General features: G+C 37.8%; 2 protein-coding genes and 1 long non-coding RNA gene across 3 annotated transcripts; 2 read left to right on the top strand and 1 right to left on the bottom strand.

The window, feature by feature from the left end:
- Positions 1-173: 173 nt before the first annotated feature.
- On the top strand, positions 174-8896 carry LOC111562649 (interferon alpha-inducible protein 27-like protein 2A). Its single transcript, XM_055005741.1, has 9 exons — positions 174-322; positions 442-471; positions 598-759; positions 6287-6316; positions 6444-6605; positions 6797-7981; positions 8105-8134; positions 8252-8413; positions 8586-8896. The coding sequence occupies exons 1-6, from the start codon at positions 313-315 to the stop codon at positions 6877-6879; spliced, it is 477 nt and encodes a 158-aa protein (XP_054861716.1). The 5' UTR covers positions 174-312; the 3' UTR covers positions 6880-7981; positions 8105-8134; positions 8252-8413; positions 8586-8896.
- Positions 8897-10411: 1515 nt separating this feature from the next.
- Positions 10412-13803, bottom strand: LOC111562645 (cytosolic 5'-nucleotidase 1A-like). Its single transcript, XM_023261290.3, has 6 exons — positions 13567-13803; positions 13097-13192; positions 12252-12372; positions 11478-11609; positions 11218-11396; positions 10412-10852 (listed from the first exon to the last, which is right to left on the bottom strand). The coding sequence occupies exons 1-6, from the start codon at positions 13648-13650 to the stop codon at positions 10535-10537; spliced, it is 930 nt and encodes a 309-aa protein (XP_023117058.2). The 5' UTR covers positions 13651-13803; the 3' UTR covers positions 10412-10534.
- A 2029-nt stretch (positions 13804-15832) lies between these two features.
- On the top strand, positions 15833-19594 carry LOC129347746 (uncharacterized). Its single transcript, XR_008599995.1, has 3 exons — positions 15833-16039; positions 18271-18371; positions 19105-19594. It is a non-coding gene; the product is annotated as an uncharacterized LOC129347746 (long non-coding RNA).

The following is a 19594-nucleotide window of genomic DNA, read 5'->3' as shown; positions in this document are numbered from 1 at the left end:
TATGATTACAGTTTTTTCAAATTTTGTAATATGAAAAAATTAAACTGATTTCACTTTTTGTTTTTTGTTTTTTTATGATTTATGGGGGGGGAATGCGTCAGGAGCCAAAAAAAAAAAAAAGATCTCAACCCTCTTGCAGTTCAGAAGATTACTTTCCTTTTAAGTGCTGATGACAGAAAGATTGACTTTCGTTTTCGTTGTTGGGTGATCAGCCTCGGTTGTGACGCCGCTTATAAATACAGGAAGTGATTCGGGCTGTTGTTTCATTACCAGGAGAAGCTCAGCTGACTGTTACTCTGATCAGAAAACAATATGGGTTTTGGTGAGTATTTTACAGAACCTTTCCTAATTTGAAAATATTCCGATCTACTTAATAAAAATGCGACGTTTGATTATGCGAGGATTGGTAAATATTTACATGGATTTTCTTGTGTGTTTCAGTGACTCTTGCTGGCGTCATAGTAGGGGCAGGTATGGCTTTGAATCTTCTTTTTCATTAGGTTTCAACACACAATAATGTATTTTTTTAAAGCATCATTTGCTGTATCATTCACGGTTGGTGTCATAATAACGTCCTGTGTTCTGGTCCATGTGCAGTGGGAGCAGTGGCCCTGGCTCCTGTTGCCCTGGGAGCCATAGGTTTCACCTCAGCTGGAATAGCAGCAGGTTCCTACGCTGCAGGCATGATGTCCACTGCTGCTCTTGCTAATGGAGGAGGAGTGGCAGCAGGGAGTCTGGTGGCTGTTTTGCAGTCAGCAGGTACTTTTATTTGTTTGTTACTCACAGTTATATCTTAATAAACTTTCACCTGACCTCCTCAGAATCCACTGATTTTAGTTTTATTTCTGTAGTATATTTAATGAAGCCATGCAAAATTTTACCTTCATATTGCAAACATTTTCCAAGCTACAGTACATTGGAGTGAATAGAACTTGTTTACCAGCCATCTATTCCACACGGTGATATGGCCTTTGAAAGTTTACTCAAAATCCATCCATCATCTATACACTGATTATTCCTCATTAGAGTCTATCCCAGCTGACTTAGGGCAAAGGCAGGGGACATCGGAGAAAACCCTGCTTTTAAAGTTTTCTCTTATTAATTATCAGTGAACACATTCAGGGTTCCAGTCCTTGTTTCTACAACTGTATCTTACATACATTAAGCTGGTGCAATTTTCCTGTAGAAACTGACATATATTATATGCTTAAAGTTGGTTACAGAAAAACAATGTGTTGATCAAAAACAAGATTTTAACTTTAAATTTTCACACCTAGAGTAGAATTAATTTGGTTGCAGTTTTTAACAGAGCTCAAGTGTGCTTTTCATCCCTCAAAATTTCATGTGGCTGAATCCTGCACATGTGAATTTATGAGGACTCAAATATGCTGAAGGAAAAAGCTAATAAAATCGTGCCATTTTGACTCATCACTGTGTACTACGAGGGCCTGTAAGTCTGCAGATATTTAAATGATGAAGTCACATCCTGCATGGCTTCATTAAATATACTAAACTTACTGTACACAAACCAGATTCTGAGGGGGTCAGGAGGGAGGCACTAGCCTGACTACACTCACTCAGTTAGGAACACATGTTTATTTGTGCAATTATCTAATCAGCCAGTCATATGGCGGCAGTGGAAGTACAGGTGTTCACATCAATCATTAGAATGAGGAAGAAAGTGATCTCAGTGGGTGCGTTTGCTGAAGACTGGGAAAGCATTACCACACCTAATGAATATAGTCTTCTGCTGAGTAATACAGATGATAGGGTTAGATCTGGGGTATCAACAACATGAATCCAAGAGCCTAATCTGTGTTGTGTTAAAGGTCCAGGCTCTTGCTGGCATTAATAGTGTGGGAAATGTTTCCTGGTGCACTTTAGGCACAATAAAATGAGTGATGGTTTTGTTGTTGACTGAAAAAGATACATTAAGGATCAGAATGGATGAATGGAAGGATGGATGATAGACATGTGTTTTTGTCATCTCTATGCATAAAAGATCACGAAGGCATAAAGACAAAATATATACATCCACAGGTCACATCAGGATGTCAGCACTGGGAAATAATTTTTAATGAATAAAGTAAAGGAGGCTGACAATACTTACTACATTAATGCATCCATGCAACAGTTTGACATTTTATTCAAGATATTGTCGTCTAATATTTTTTGGGTACAATGTGCTAAAAATAAAAGTTAATATAATTATTGCAAATGCTATTAGACTGAAGACCAGAGTTAAAACATTCATCATTATGTATAAAATACATAATGATGAATATTCTAGTAATGACTGATGTTTTGATGGTACGGTGTGTGTCTGTGGGGACACTGACACACATACAGCTGGAAGATCACAAAGTATAACCTGTAACTTTTACTGTGAAGATTCATGCTTTGTAGAAAATGGTATGTGGTGTACTCAAAACATAATGGTGTAAACTTAAATGTATATATAACTTTTAAAAGAGGGGTATCAAAAACATAACAATACATAAAAGTACAATATGCATGAAATCTGTCTCAAAATACTGGGCAAAGTTTGATCATATCTGGGCATGTTCTCTGTAAAACATGACCTAATCATAACCTCTGCCTCTGTGGGTGACATCTGATAAGCTGACGTCATGATCTGACCTGTCACCCCCATCATATGCCGTATAGGCGTGAAATGACCAACTCTCACAACATAAAAGACGATGCACAGCTCAGCATCTTCGGTTTTTCTTGGGCTGTTAATCACTGCTAAGACCTACTCCTGAATTTCTGTCCACAGTAAAGCCTGCTGACTCCAAATGCTGACATTTCTTGGTGATTTTTGAAAGTATTTAAAGAGGCTCATTTGAACACAGTCAAGTCTTAGATTCTGGCCATGATTTGTGACTTAGTTTCTACTTCATCAGTATTGAGACATAAACTCCAAACTACCATGAGTCATTATTGCGAAATACTGACCCATTGAGATAACATCACGAGGTAAGAAAGCTCATTCTTTCACTCACTTTCTTTGTTTTCGGTGCAGGGGCTTGTATAAACTCCTGGGTGTGTCCAATAGTATGACAGGCGATCCAGTGCAGAGTTAGGAGTGGTGCTTTTAGGTGAGGCTTAAACTTGTGATTTTAACACAGATCATGTGCACAACTTTAGTGGACTCCATCGACCGTAGCATGAATGTGAACCTGGCAAGTCTGCAGCACAATCACGCTGCCTTCAGCAGAGTCTCAAAGTGTTTACTAGAAAGAGCAGATTGTGTTGAGGGCAAAGGGTGGCAGTATCAGTAAGGTGCTCCTATTCATGTGCTTGGTGAGTGTACGCCGATATGAGAGTAGTGCAACTGTTCTGTTCTGAACGTTGTCGAATTTAGTCAAATCTGTTAATGTGAGTTTTCTTCTCTTTTTGTCTTTTTGTTTTCCGCAGGTGCAGCAGGTCTAACAGCGACCGCCACTGCAGGCATGGCTACTGCTGGAGCTGGTGTTGGAGCAGTAGCAGGAAAGCTGACCAACAGTCTGATTAAATAAACTGAAATGGTCTTTAAGACTGCAAAATGGAGAATTCCGACTGACATTATTATTGCTAATTATGTTGTCCACTTACTAATAGGCACTTTCTTATGATTCCAGACATTTCTGTAGTATTTCAGTTCCCCTTACTGTCCTGTGAATGAACTAAATATTGTTCAGTAACTTAATTTCAGTGCACTGAAGTGTAATTGAACACAGCTGTAAGATGTTTAGCCAAGATAATGAGGTTGTTTTGACTGAATGTAATTGGAACTGAAGGAAATTGAGATAATGCTTTATTATGAACATGTCCAACTTTTATTAATAAAAAAAAATTAAGCTAAAATGTGAGACAATGTGAGCATTATTTGTGCATTTGATATTGAAAGAGACAAAATCTGCCGATGAAGCCGCTGCTATTTTGGTGTTTATTTAAAGGTCATTTATATTATTGAATGTTCCAGCTTTTGTAAAATAAATATGAAAAGGGAAAATATCTGGACTTAATACCCTCCAGTATTCTTCATACTTTAAAGGTTGTGACTGATGCTGCTTGTCATGATCCCACAGAAGTGTTCAAACAGTAATAATAGGAATATTGCTGAAAACAAGCAATTATGTATAGTCTCTCTCTTCCATACCTGCTCCAATCTTTGTCTTAGCCGATCATCTTGTTGATCATTTCACTTTTAAAATTCCAAATAAGTTCCATTCTAGCTTTTCTGTCTGTGGCTGATAGAGATTGAGACATGTTCAAGTATGACGCATTCTGGTGTTAAAACTCTTCAGAATGCAGAAAGCTGCAGCTAGAATCTAGCATTTTACACCAATTTTAGCTTTCCACTAGCGACTCTCTATTCATGGGCTTTTTCCTGTGGTCCCCCCTCAATATGAATTTAGCTTCTTTGCCACATTTAAACTTTTTTGCCTCAATTTTCACTTATTTGCTTATTCTTTGATTACTTCAAGCCTTGTATCTGTCACTATCATCGTCTCAGCAGTTCAAGAACAGTGCACTTCTTTTATAACCTATCTCTTAAAAAAAAAAAAAAAACAGACAGCTGCTTCAGACTTGGCAGAAGGGTTATCAGTGGGAATTAGAGTTCCTGTGGCAGCTCAAGCAGTGTTAAAGACATTGCATAACACTGACCTCTATGGACAGCGTTCAAGAGAAACACTTTCGCTTGCTGCTTGGTATGAAACTGCAAGATTAAATTTTACTAAAGAACACTGGAAGAAATTAAATACATATATTATAAAAAATATATCTAAAAATATATCTAAAAAATCCAAAATAATGTGGGGCTGCATGAGTTCAAAAGGAGACAATTATAAACGGCACCAATGAGTCTGTCATCAAAAGGAAAGGTGGAAAAAACAGTTAATTTTGAATTTGACACAAGAGTTTTTTATATTTTATATTTAGTGTTATTTATAGAAGCATGTCGACTAAGAGCGATTACCCTCTTTGAGGTCTAGACAGACATTAAAACTCAGTGGCCTAAATTTTGGTCACCATATTAAATCTCACTAAAGCACATAGTGCACTTTTCTACATATTTGTATTGACTGACTGTAGATGTACACTCATTAAAATAAATAACTCAATAAAGTGTCTAGTTTACCAAATGACTCTAAGACTTCCTGTCTTAACTCCTCCTCCATTGCTAATTGCTTCATTTGACATCATTTTTGCTATCAAGTGAGAGTCACAAGTGGCAGCACCGACTGGACAAGATTAGATAAGTTAGATATAAATGTGTGCTGTGATGACTTGAGTCATGTGACGTCTCAGCTGTAACTGTCAGGATGGTATCACTTGGTAATGATACAGAAGCAGCAAATAAAAACCCATTTCTGAGTAAATACATCTCATAATGAATATGGAGGAACAGAATGTTTGCTATGTTTGAGTGTTCAAAGTTCATGTCCAACCCGATGCATGGGAGTGGTTGTTTACTGCAGCTTTTTTTCATGGAAAATAGTACGAATGGACAACATCTGAACATTAGAGGGCGCCAGAGAAGCACTGGACAGGACAGTGATGCAGATGCTCATACAGTTTCGTTTATCCAGAAATTACAGCTGATCCTCCTATATAAGATCCAGTCCAGCGTCAGCCTTTTTATTCTGTCAGAAAACATGGGACTCTGTAAGTACAACTCTGTCTCTGACACCATAGATGCTTTCCTTTGAAACTATCAAGATGTAAATTTAAATTCTTTCTTTTTGAATTCTTTCTGAATATCATTTTCTATATTTTTTGCATACGCTCAGTATGTTATTCTTTTGCATATTTCATAATCTAAATGTATGTTCTCTGGTGTAAAGGTTTGTCTCTCATCAACTCTTGCTTGTGTCCTTAGAATGCAGAAGAAGCCTGATCACAGAATTATTCATGTGGAAATTCAAGATAAGGCTTCCTAATCTAGCTAAAGTCAAACACTTCTTGAGTTTTTCCTTAGTGGAGCATCAGCCTCCTACGCTGCAGGCATGATGACCTCAGCTCTTTTTGTTCTTTTGCTGGGAGGAGTATGAGAGACAAACTTACTAGTAAGATAGTGTGTAATCATTTATTTTTACCTTTCCGTTTGTCTTCTTTTGTCCTCTGCCTTCACCCTAAGTCAGCTGGGAAGGACTCCAGCCCCCGCGACCCTAATGAGGATTAAACAGTGTATAGATAATAGATGGATGCATTACAAATGGCTGCACAGTAAATGTGTTTGATGCTGCCAGCTGAGCTGCAGATGGATGTTCATTTTTGTTTCTGTCTTGTGTTTCAGTAACAGCTGTAGCTATTGCAGCAGGCGCTGGTAAGACACTACAGAGTGCTTTCATGAATCACCTGTTGGTTCTTTCACTTTAAAAATACTTATCACACATCATCCTTTTCAAAGTATCCTGATCACTTCATACTGTTTTCCTTTGTGTTCTTGTCAGGTGGAGCAGTGGTCTCTGCTCCGTTTGTTCTGGGAGCCATAGGTTTCACCTCAGCTGGAATAGCAGCAGGTTCCTACGCTGCAGGCATGATGTCCACTGCTGCTATTGCTAATGGAGGAGGAGTTGCAGCAGGGAGTCTGGTGGCTATTTTGCAGTCAGCAGGTAAAAATCAGTGCTGTAATAATCAAGTTCTTTTACCAATAATTCCTCAAAATCTATCAGTATAATCTACCTTGAATGTATAAGACTCAATAGCATGTCATAATGTCACACTGAGAACAAAGTTAAAGTTTTTCTGTGTAGCTCAGTTGCTTGACAGCATTCATTAATAATCTGCTTTTATTACTCTACAGGAATGGCTGGTCTGTCTGGGACTGCTACTGCAGCCGTGGCCAGTGCTGGAGGAACGGTGGGATTTTTGGCTACTCTCATCTGAGATGAAGCTGGAAATCATGAAGGAATAATACATACGAGACAATGTATTTGCTTTTGTAAATTAGAAACAAATGCCAACAATATCAGTGAAGTCGAACTTTATCTGTCAGTAAAGTAAAACTTGACTGAAATCTGTGGGCAAAAAAATGTTTGTGTTTTTGCAAAGCACATTTATATTGTCAAATTGTCCAAAATAAAGAATAACAATGAAGGAATAATGAGCATTTGAGAAGTCTTTGCTGGCTGTTATTATTATCTATATATTGTATATACAGCATGGCTCTGTCTTTATATCCACAAGCAAAAAACTAATAATAAGAGGAGCAAACTTTAACATATCATTTTTATACACTACCTGGTTTTCATTTAATTATTTTATACATTGTGGATTAATATTGAAGATATGCAAACTATAAAAGAATACATATTAAATTATGTTGTAAACAAAAAAGTGTTAATCTTCAGTATTGATCAACAATGTAGACAATAATACAAATAAATAAAAAGCATTGAATGAGAAGCTGTGTCCAAACTTTTGACTGGTAGTGTACAAAAATAATATTTGATGATTTCTTTTTCTTCAGATTATCCTGTTTTGTTTTTTTAAACATATTTCAATTGAAGAAAAAGATGAATAGTACAGGAGCGAGATTCAAGTAAATAAATATCTTGAATCATTTTTCTCGTATTAACAATCAGAAACCAAACGACCCTCCATCCCATACGACCCACATGCTGCTGGACAAGAAGAAAGAGAAACAAGTAAATTCTCTAACTGAATAATAATAAAAAAAATACAAGAAACAGTGTGAGGGGGCCACATTATCTCTCAAGCGTGTTTAATAGTACTGTCAGGGCCATATGGTCCTATGGATGAGTGCTACGTCTGTCAAAATGCAAAATCGGGGGTCCCAAAGATTTTCCTGTTTAAATGATATCCTGCAGTCACAGTTTCTGTTCCTGCTGGTAGAGCATGGCACACTTTCCTTTCTCTCTGCTGCCCTCTTTTGCTCAGAGTTTCGTTTCTCAAGAAACGAAACCTGACAGGGTTATAAATACAACCCAGTACCAGGCTCTTCAGAAGAGGAAAGACATGGATCCTGGTGAGTCACTGGCCAGCTGACATGTACACGTAATACATAGGAATTTATGATATTTGTCATAACCGGTGTGTTGGATGAGGCCTGCTGAGTCTAATGAGATGTTCTTATCTTCTTGTGCTTCAGTGACAGCTGTGGGTGCTGCAGTAGGAGCAGGTAGGACACACTTGATGTGCACTTTTCTGTGTTTAAGCCAAAAAACAGTCACATTTGTTTCTTAATTTATTTTTGAATCATGCATGCTCCAATTTTGCTGTTCTTATCCATGTGCAGTGGGTGCAGTGGCCGCTGCCCCTTTTGTTCTGGGAGCCATAGGTTTCACCTCAGCCGGAGTAGCAGCAGGTTCCTACGCTGCAGGCATGATGTCTTCTGCTGCAGTTGCTAACGGAGGAGGAGTGGCAGCAGGAAGTGTGGTGGCTGTTTTGCAGTCAGTAGGTACATGCCATAACTCAGTATTGTATTCTAGATTGAAGTGTTGCATGTAAACGGTGATGTTATCAGTGTTGCAGCAATAATCAGAGCTTTAAAAACCCCTCAGCTTCTCTGATGATGTGATGAAATGCATTGGTGATCACGTGTGAATACTCAAACGTGCAATCTGCTGTAGGTGCAGCTGGTCTCTCAGCGACTGCCAGTGCAGCTGTGGCTGGTGTTGGAGCAACAGTGGGATGGCTGGCAAGCTTCATCAGTTAAAAAAAAAACAAAACACCAAATCAGTTTATTTTTGGCAAAATTGCAAATCTTGTTACCTTAATAAAGCAAAACTTTTGTTTTTGAGACTGTTGAAATGTTTGGATGTGTAACTGACTGACTCAAACTTGTGTTGATGTTTTGCTGTTTCTACAAAGACTGTTACAATGTTCCAGAAATTGAGAAAATTTAAACCGTGTTCCAATAAATTGGTTGTGAAAATGTTTACTGATATGTCTTCTTTTGAGTCATTGCCTGCATGCGCATGTTCTACAACTTTAAACCATTTTTGGACCATTTATAGTAAAAACAAGCTTTTAGCTGTTTTTTACAGTGAGATTCTCAGCTTTCCTACTTTGATGGTTATCTTATGATTGGGCAGTTCAGGAAAAAGTGAAGAGAAAACTTAACTTACACTGCTGAGCATTTATTTTCAATATTTTGCTGATGTAAAATTATATTAGACATTTTAGGTAAACTTTTTAGTCTGTCTTGTGTTTTTTCTTATGCAGACCATATTAGATAAGGTATTTTTCCACCAAACTTTACATGGAGCTCCAAAACATCCTAAAAAAATGTTTCACATTGACATTGTCTGTGTTTTTAGTCTCTGAAACTGTCAAGATAAGTCCCATCTTTGAGCACACATTAACTTTTAAAAAAAAGATAACAATCCAGAAGTCAACTCGGGATATTTTGTAAACTTCAAGTAGTTGTGTATCGTGATAATAAGAAGAGAGAGTAAGTATCTAACAGCTCATAAACCTTGATGCAGATGGTTAAACTTGGTTGTATCATAAGTTAATTCCAACTTCAAATTCACATAGTCCAGAGTCGAGGCGTAGTTTTTTTGAGAAGGAAAAAGATTGTTCTTAATGCAGGTTTGTGGGAGTGGTGGAAACTATAGCGGCTTTACGATTCTTTACTTCCTTGATCTGTTGTTCTGATGTTCCCATTAGAGGGAAGACTGAACTTCTCAGAAATGTTGAACATGTTTGTTGTGTTTCCTGCTTTGCTCATCACACATCTCTGGGTTAAAGTTTTTCTTAGTTGCATAATTTCACATTTTCCAAAACAGCATGATGGACACCATTTTGTTAAGTACAATCACCGGACAATAGAGCAAAATCCTGCAGCCCAGTTTAGTCCTGTTTCACTGAACTCATCCGCATTTGGTTGTAGATCCTGTTTTGCATTTTGTGCTCAAGATCACTGACTCAGGTGTCACAATTTTATGCTCTGGATTAGCTGAAATACTTGAGACTCTATTGATATATTCTAACTCAAATATAACTCCTAAGCAATATTAGGTAGAATATAACTGATGCCATATTCACTGTTGGATGTACCAAATGATTCAGGATAAGCCTATCGGACAAATATAGTACTTTATTGTGACATATTTACATTAACTGACAGCGCTGTGAAAGGCCAACTACATTCTGGAAGCTCTACTGGAAGCCACATCATGCAGGATATTTTTTTTTTCAATGACTCTATTACATTACAGGTTATTTTAAACCAACAAACCCTGTCAAACATCTTTATGATGTCTGGTGTCCTGTCACTGTTTCATCAGCTGATTCAGGTCATGAACTGAATTTTTTTCCCTGCATTTGTTTTTACGCTTTTTCTTGTCTTCACTTTTCCCCAACAGCTCAGTCAGAAAGATGTATTTTATGGACTCCACATCAATATTTAGCATGAATACATGAAAACAGTAATAAAACAGCAACACCAGAACAGATTTACTGCATGTTTATTTCTTATATCTTGTATACATTATGGGAACATATGATTCTAGTTCACATCTCTGCCAATTATAATGCAACCAGCTGCTGACTCCCATAATTCATTGCTTGTTGGTTAGTCTGAGTTGATGGGCACCAGGCATGCCACAGTGCCAACCTCCAGTGCAGCATTAATGTGACTCTGCTGGTCATCAAAGAAGATGTGGGGGCGAATCTTCTCCAGAGTGGGACCTTTCTTAGTCCCTCCCAAAAAGACGGCCTCATCCACCTCCAGACCCCACATGCGCAGAGAGTTTAAGGCTCTGTAGCCATCAGAACCTGCACCACGAGATGTCACCAGGTAGGTACGAATGGGGCAGTTCCTGTACAGGCCTTTTTCCTGCAACTTCATCTTCAGTCTTTCCAAAACCTCCAAGAAGCTTTTGAATGGCCCCTGAGGACAGAAGAGGGAAGAGGAGCAATGATGTGTTGCAAAGTTTGGCCAAAACAGCAAAGTAAGTCGAGATTAGTTATTGATATTTATGTAATCTAACATAAATTTTCTTCTGAAGCAGATGTTACATTCATGATTGGAGACATACAGGAGAGCAAGACGACCATGTAGACAACAGACAGCGATTCACGATGTGTGCTATCGCTCCAGTTGTAGCATATTATAAAACAGAATATTACACCAAAATACAGACAAGTATGACTGAATCATTTAACATCAATGTGTTTAATCATATCAATAGTTGAGTGAGTTGTTTTGAAACTTGTGAAATTGTGAAAGGTTCCGTTTTTGATTGAATTTGTTACCTCTTCCATTGGAATTTCAACATTTTCCTGCTCGTTGTTCAAGTATGCTTGTAGTCCACATTGGAAAAGTTTTTCTGACTCATTAGAGAAGAGGACAGCGTCACCATCAAACGCAACACGCAGCTGACCCTCAGTCTGCTCGATGTTTTCTGGGCTCTTCATGATAGCTGCAGCTATACCTAATGCAGAGACATAGAGTCACTGTTACAGTTATCAGTGTTTAAAGGTCCTTGTTCCCTCATTTATTTGCTAGTATTTACCTTGGCTCAGTGCTTCTTGAACCTTGTTCAGCCCTGGTTCAGTAGACAGGTAGAGGTGGGTGTTTGTTCGCTGTAACTCACTAATAAGATCCTCGTCACTCACATCCAGAACAGTAATGAGTTCTTCCAGCCCTGCAAGCAAGAATAAATGACAACATCACTGGACAATCAAATTCCCCAAAATGTTCTGTTTTAGCTGGTATTAAATTACACATGAAGTATTATATGCATGCATTCGATATACTAATGGTTTTACAGTACTGTTGATTAATTATATGCACACTGTTTGATTTACTTCAGAAATGACATGCATGCAATGGAAGCTGTTTATTTCAATAAGTAATAAATCACTGATTTCATATCAAAATGACAAACAGACAGTAGCTCGAGACGTTGATGGATGAGTTATAAACCGGTTTTATTTGAAGAGGTGGCAGAGTGGAAACCAGATTCTCTTGAAAGACAAGTGTCCTGTGAATGTATCCCTTTGCTGTGGTTATTTTAACCACAGCAAAGGGATGTTCTTTATAAAATCCCTGCAAAGAGCAATGCCCTTACAGAGCTTCTACACGTAAAACTGGTTCACATTAAAGATCTAGTTACATTTGATTTATGCCCGACTGATCAAGAAGTGAACATTTCAACAAACAGGAAGCTCAAATAAATGAAACATGTTATTTTCTATTTAAACAGACAGTCTTCGTACCAGATTTATAGAATTAAATCCTTGGGTGAATGTGCCTGCAATATTGTTTGGGTGTGTCAGCCACTCACCATGACCTCTGATAGCCTTGTTGAGTGAGTCTGATGAGCTGTCGCCGATGAGGAGGACCTTAAAGAGCTCCTCACTCTCAGGGTAAAGCTCTTCAAGTTTAGCATTCACTGCCTTCAGAGCCTGATATCACAACACAACTCATGAAATGAAAAGACAATCGATGAAATACTGAATAACAAAAGAGAACATGTGAGTAAGTAGATATTTGTGTTGGTGTTTATGTTGTACAGTATACTCTCATCCTGCCTGCTACTGGGTTTAAAAGTGTGTCTGTATCATCTGTGTGTGAGTAGGTGAGTGTTGTTGGAGCCAGTGAAACCAGTTAGCTTTTGCGATGGGTATCTTTTCAGGGAATCCTTGAAATAACCTCAAATCAATGCTAATGCATTAACAGAAAGGTGTCATAAACGTGGGCGAGGGATCACATAGAGTGCTGTTTTTCTGATTATTAAAATAACATTAAACCCCTTAAGCTTATAAAAATCTATAAAACAATATATCCACCACTTGATCCCAACTAATTTTATAAAAGGTAATTATATTTTAAAATTGCCGACAGTCAAGTTTATGCTTGTCAGCTTAACAGGAAAAAGGAGATTTTGAGAATCACAAAATATATATTCTATTTTAAAAGAAATCACATTTCTGAACTGGATCAAGCAACAATGGTCTCAAGACATTCTGTGTTTGAGATGAAGTGTTTGATTATTCAGAATTTGTCTTCTGTATGTTGTATTAAGTGATTAGTTTTTCTAGAACTGTATCACACTGGGAGCTGTTTCTAACTCTATTTGAGTTCAGCTTAGTCTGTGTATCTTTCTTCTGTCCCTAAACAGTATCTGACCATGACAAAGTGGAAGGCAGGACAGGTGCTCTGCGGTTCCTCCCCGAAGAAAAGCTCTGAAGGCATCGCAATGGTGACAGGACTGCCTGTGTCAGACTGGAGGATCACAAGAAAATAAACATGTAACATTTTAACAATATTCCAACATGTTTAATGAGTGCCATTAACATATATTTTGAGAAATTCTCTAACTTATTTAACCATAAAATATAAAAATACTATAATGCATTTTTTTTTTAAATAGAAATGATAACACCAGCATTATTCTGTGCTCTCTGTGCTTATCTTTATCTACCTTGTGTGAGGACATTTCATAAATCAACCTTAAACCTGAGTGATAAATCTGTGTGTAAATAGCTGGTTGTTACTGGTCAGCTGGCAGTTAATGAGCTACTTAATGAAGTTATAATTGTGTTTTTAAAAATGTACTTATGCATCATATTATCATAATTAAACGTGGTCAAACTCACCTTCATCCCTTTAGTTTTTCCAGTGCAGGCTTTGTTTTTGAGGTCCTGTCCAGGGCTTGTCAAAGGATTGCTGTAAGAACTCATCTCTCCTGCTCACTCTTCAGCTCCAACTGCAGTCCATATGTGTCCTGTAATGAATCTTTTATACCCTCCACTTTTCTTTCTGTTTCGATTTCTCCCCTTTTTTCTTCGATGAACATAAGTGGGATTAAATAACGACTCAAGTGTGTGACTAAAAGGGACGTTTGTCGTTACTTGTGATACCTGTTCAGTGAGAGAGAAGAATGTGGAAAAAAACTGACGTCTATTGTCCCGTCACTGGTTTATCTGCTGATTGAGAACATGAACTGCTTTATTCCTGCATTCATTTTTATGCTTTTTTTTCTCCCTCTCTTGCTTTACCCAAACTGCTGAGTCAAAAAGATGTATTTTATGGACTCAACATGAATATTGGCAACAACAGAAGCATTTAGAAAGAGCAGTTTCTTCTTTGTGGAAACATTTTTTAAAACCAGCTTCCTGGAATTCAAACCCCTGGTTTGTGACAATGGAACATGTGTACTGTAACAGATCTCAACATCACAAGAAAAATGTGACAATGAGAAGATTAACTATGAGGAAAATGTACTTTCAATGTTTAACCTGTTTCACAGCAGACATTTGGACTCGTCACAGGTGGAATAACTGATGAATGAGGTCCATAAAGGTTCTCTGTCATAGTTTACTAAGAACCTTTATGGAACTCATAAACAACAGCAGCAGCTCTAAGAGGAATCCAGCATTAATACACCTCTGATTTAAACTGGGAGCAGTTCAGATACCTGCAACTTTATTAACATCATTAAACCTGTAAAACTATTAGTATTAAACATTCACACTGAAGCTTGTTGCTGTTTAATGTAGTTGACAGACAGAGATCATTTCATGCTTCTATCATCTGATGAAGGATTCATTGATATCCTGGCTGTAGTTAATTATCATCATTTAGAGCTGTGTTGCATCGGGTTCTTTTGCAAATACAGACTGCTGCCTTGAGTAATCACGGAGCCTCTTAATTAACTGGCTACAACATTATCGTTCTTCTGACTTGGCAGCAGTGTGTCTCCTCATGCAGGACTCAGACAACATCTATCCACGGTCTGTCCTCTAGTGGTATCACACGTAATGTTCTGGATAACACCACAAGCTGGACTGCCAAAATCTGGCCTTGACTCAATTTAACAATTTAGCAAACAATCCACGTTGGTTTTACAGCAGCTGTCACTATGTAAAAGTAGTCGTTTTCACTGCTTAATGACGAGTTCAAACATGATTTGGTTCTCAGTTTAGCAGGAACTGCTTTGCTGCGCAAATGAAAACAGCAGAAATGTTTATAACGTGAAACAAATAAAACATTTTATAATGTTATTAAGTAATATAACTAATAAAACGAGTACGTCGTGGCCGTCTTCCATCATGGCGATAAATGCTGCTACTTTGTTTGGCATCAACTCTGCAGGGAACACAACACCAGAGTCCCAGAGGAAGCAGGCAGCCCTGCGGCCCTGCAGACACACCCTTCTCTGCAGGTCAGAAGATAACTTTATTTCATGCTGATGACGCATAGACTGACTTTCGTTTTCCTTGTCGGATGACACACCTCTGAGTGTGAGAGGAGGTTGTGGCGCAGCTTCGAAATATTGTGATTCGGGCTGTAGTTTTAGTCCTAGTAGATGCTCAGCTGAGTGTCAGTCTGATCAGAAGATAGCATGGGTTTTGGTGAGTATTTCAGGGAACGTTTCCCAATTTGAAAGTATTCCAATCTGTTTAATAAAAATGCAATAATATCAGCAATGTTTGATTAACCCTGTAAGACCCAAAAATAGGGGGAAATATATATAGATATATTTATTAATTTATATAATAAATAAATATTTATTTATTTATTAATAAATAATAACAAGTAAATATTTATTTATTTAGTAATTTGATTTATTTATTTATTTATTTATAGATTTATTTATTTCTATTTAAATATTCATATATATATACATATATAAACGGTCCGTGTATTTATCTGGCAATTGGATTTAACGTTCTGAAACGGGTATTGAAAACAAAAAAACTAGTGGTTATTTGATTTTCGGTTTAAAATACAAGGGCGTTTTTCCTTTTTATGATTAAAAAGGGAAGTACGAGATTTTTAAAATGCTTTGATTTTCATTTTATTTTGGAATAACAAAAAAATAAAATCAGTAAGAGACAGAAACGAAAAAAAGGTCAGTTTTTTTCATTTTCAGAGACCGGAAGTGGTCATCAGCAAGTGTGGAGCCAGTAAGATTGTCAGAGGGCGGAGCCAGAGAGCAGCGATTGGTCAGACCATAGATAATATAGAAGACAGCGCGCTAGCGTATCTAGTCTTCTATATATCTATGGTCGACACGTCTGGTAGCATCTCTGCCTGCTGTTGACCTTGTTTTTGGAGTAAAACACGGTAAGATAATGATGGCGAGATGAAGCTTCATGAAGCATTGAGGCTTTCCATCCAATTGTTTCACTCATGGTTCGAAGCTTCATGGTGCTTCATATTTGCTCTACTGCGCCATCAACTGGACAAATAAAAGTAAAACAGGCAGAGTGCCTATAGTGACACACTAGCTTTGCTATGTGAAGCTTTGAATTGTGCTTAAATGATGCCAATAAACAAGTAATATACTTAACATAGTGTCTGCTTTTCCTGATAGCAGGGACAGAGGGGGAAATGGAAAAAAATGGGGAGAGATTTGTAGCTTGACTGCTTGATTGGGGTTAGGTTCTGGCTTTCTGTAAAGTGCTTAGATATTTTTAATTGTAATAAGGGCTATATAAATAAAATTTATTGTGCTTTTACTACTTGTTGTTTTGTGACTGTGCGTCTGGTACTAGTGACAACCTGTAAAACAAAAGTAGGGACAACATTTTATTTGTTTTTATTCAAAAATATAAATTTTTCCACAGTGCTGGGATTCAGGTGGCTTCTTTTTTTGGACAGTATTTCTCTAGCTCCTTGGAACACAACAGACACTTCACACTTCACCAGAAAAAGAAGAAATTAGAACAAGCGGTATGTGGTGTTGTCACAATTATTCATATTACACTTCATTTGTTATGTGCCTACGTTATTAGGAGAAGTCAGGTCAAAGTGTTCCCAGACAGGGAGAATCTTCTCTTTCTGGCTGGTTCTATAAAAAAAAAAAGAGTCTCAAACCGATTGAATGCAAAGATACAGCAGATAAAAATCCAACAAATGTGAACGGGGAATCCATTGCGTTTCACTGCCCTTTATATTTTGAATTGCACGTCAAACCTGCGAACCACTTCCTGAACCAGTCACGCGGTACGACCGGCTTGCGAGGCTTCGAACGTCATCATTTTGGCTCCTCCCCTAAATGAAGCAAGCCTCGAACGCGCTTCGTGGACACGCTCCCTCCATTACTCGGCACACGCTTCGAAGCCTCTGCACATCTCCTAACATCACTACGGTAAGAAGATAAATACTTCTAACCAGCAGCGTCGTTTTGTTGTACGTTAAGTCAGCGACTTATGAAGAGTTGTGTTTTGTCGTGTTTGAGCAGTTGGTCTGGACGCGTTAGCTAGCTAAGCGGCTAAGTTAGCTAGCGGGCTAATTAACACAGGTGGCTAACTTACCACTGAACACCTGTGTTAGTTGCTGCCGCAGGTGTCCGTCATTAGTAGAATGAACTTCTCAACCTGTATTTCTCGCTGTGTATTTTAGGTTTTAAAAAAGTTAAGGTTAACTGAAACCCGTTGAGCTGCGCTGAAGTTTAACATTCAGCTGGTTTGAATTAAACCGCCCTTAACATTGCGCAACATTACCTCTCTGAATCTCCATAATTTCATTAAATTCCTTCTCTCTTCCACTGCTCAAGTTCAATCCAGTATATAAAATGACATTAATAGTGAATAAACTAACAACCAGCCATTGTATTTATTTATTACTGTCTGTATTTGTAGTAAAACATGAGTTGAAACATCCTACTTTTGGATCTAGAACTGCACAAGCCGTTCATTTTCAGTCACCTGACGAGTTAAACTCCCCTTTTTATGTGAGGTTGAAGCAGAAAGTCTGAGTTAACAAAGAAAGTTGTTTATAATTTGCGATACCTGTTATCTCTGACTGAGGCTTTAGTTTTTGTTGAGCCGATTTACACGTAGAAACTTTGTTCAGGAAGATTTCTCAGTAGCTCAGAGGACTGGCTGCTTTTTACACAACCTTGTAAGAGAATGTCTGTCAATGCTTTCAGCAGAATTTAGAAACACAACACTTCCTAAACAGATATTTTGAGGCTGTGAGGTTGAACGTTTGAGAGTCTATTATTCATTCATTTCATTCATTCATTTATTTTTTTTATAAAATGGGACAATTCGTATTAATGTACATTTCCATGTAAATACGAGAGTTGTAGCCATACAGCTAATTTCCATCTCAAGTCCCATTGGCAGATCAAAAATAGAGAACAACATAAGACCATAACTGAACAAAGACATATATATATATATATATATATATATATATAAATATAAAAGATGACAACATTTAGTGGACAAAAGCTGAGATATCGAGGCAGCTACCAAGCAATAATTAATTAACGTTTACACATGATTATATTGCAAATATCTCTTTGTTGTTATTAGTGTATTTGTTTGTGGTCTTTCTGTTTCTAGGTGGAAGCTGAATTAGTGAGGATGACTCCTGCTCCTGTCATCTCTAAGCTCCTCACACATCTTTACCTGCACATGAGGAAAATCACTCCTGTAGAATGCAGGTATGTTTGTCATTATTATAAATAGCTGTTGCCTGGTGACCTGTCAGAAACCCATTATACAGAGTCAGCCAAAATAATGTTTACACACATCAGGAAAAGAAAAACTTGCATAAGTATTTCAATACCAAATTTATTCAGACATCATGAGATTAATAAAAGTTATCTTTGGTCTCTACAATTACAAGAGGTGCTCAAAGTGGTGGCCACTGGCTTCCAGACATTTCTGTTCTGTTGTAGACGTCACTTGTTGATGCTCCATTCATGAGGGTAGCGCCATCTGTTGGGAAAACATCGTACAACAGGACACAGAGTTATCGTGATTTGATCAAACTTAGAAAGAGGAATGTTTATGTATAGAAGTACTTATACAAATGAAATATTTATAAAAGGTTTTTTTCCTGATGTGTGTACATTATTTTGGCTGACTGACTCTGTGAACTTAACGAGAACAAAACTGTCATTTAATTGTTGCTCTTAAAGCTTCTTTAGTGAAAACCAGCTGGTGTTCTGCTTTGAAACAAACTGCTGTTGAGGTCTGTGTTTTTAGGTTTAACCCCACAGTTTCTGAATGAACTGATGGTTTGTTTTTTTTTCCTGATCAACGTGGACGTTATAATTGATGGTAACATTTACTGATCATATAATCAGCATGACAATATAACAGTATAACATTCTGACCACCTGACTAATACTGTGTTGGTCCCTTTATGCTGCTAAAACTCCTCTGATCCAGTGGTTCATCAGAACCTCTGGGGATGTCCTGTGGATCCTGTGGGTTGCAGGGTGGGTCCTACCTAGACCAGGCTGATCCTGGACCATCCCACAGATGCTCAATCAGATCTGGATTTGGGGAGTGTGGAACCCAGGTGAACAGCTTAGCTCTGTCGTGTTCCTCAGACCACTCCTGAATAGTTTTAATTTGTCCTGCTGAGGGAGGCAGCTGGCATCAAGGACTGCTGTTGCCATGGAGACTAGGGGGTTGTTTGTCCTGCAGTGTTTAGGTGGTGGTACATGTCAAACATCCACATGAACGTCAAGGTTTCCCAGCAGAACGTTGCATTAGAACAAGATGATGGATGTTGTTCTCTTCAGCTGTCAGTGGTCAGAATGTTGTGGCTGATCGGTGGATCTGTCTGCCTTTACTCTGACATCCAGAGTTATACAAAAGTGTAGTATGTGTGCAGTGCAGAAGAGATTTACTTTATTGTATGCAGTTTTTTTGT

The sequence above is a fragment of the Amphiprion ocellaris genome, chromosome 20 (assembly GCF_022539595.1).
Source record: "Amphiprion ocellaris isolate individual 3 ecotype Okinawa chromosome 20, ASM2253959v1, whole genome shotgun sequence".
NCBI classification, from domain to species: Eukaryota; Metazoa; Chordata; class Actinopteri; family Pomacentridae; genus Amphiprion; species Amphiprion ocellaris.
The sequence above is the reverse complement of the archived record's forward strand: the minus strand, read 5'-3'. Positions and strand labels throughout refer to the sequence as shown.

Bases quoted from the DNA above. Each gene is read 5' to 3' on its own strand.
- LOC111562649 (XM_055005741.1), top strand. The intron at 760-6,286 runs GTACTTTTATTT...CTTGTGTTTCAG, and splicing joins GGCTGTTTTGCAGTCAGCAG to TAACAGCTGTAGCTATTGCA. The intron at 6,317-6,443 runs GTAAGACACTAC...TGTTCTTGTCAG, and splicing joins AGCTATTGCAGCAGGCGCTG to GTGGAGCAGTGGTCTCTGCT.
- LOC111562645 (XM_023261290.3), bottom strand. From the start codon at position 13,650: ATGAGTTCTTACAGCAATCCTTTGACAAGCCCTGGACAGGACCTCAAA. The intron at 13,193-13,566 runs GTGAGTTTGACC...GTGATCCTCCAG, and splicing joins GAAAAACTAAAGGGATGAAG to TCTGACACAGGCAGTCCTGT. The intron at 11,610-12,251 runs GTGAGTGGCTGA...TCTTGCTTGCAG, and splicing joins CAAGGCTATCAGAGGTCATG to GGCTGGAAGAACTCATTACT.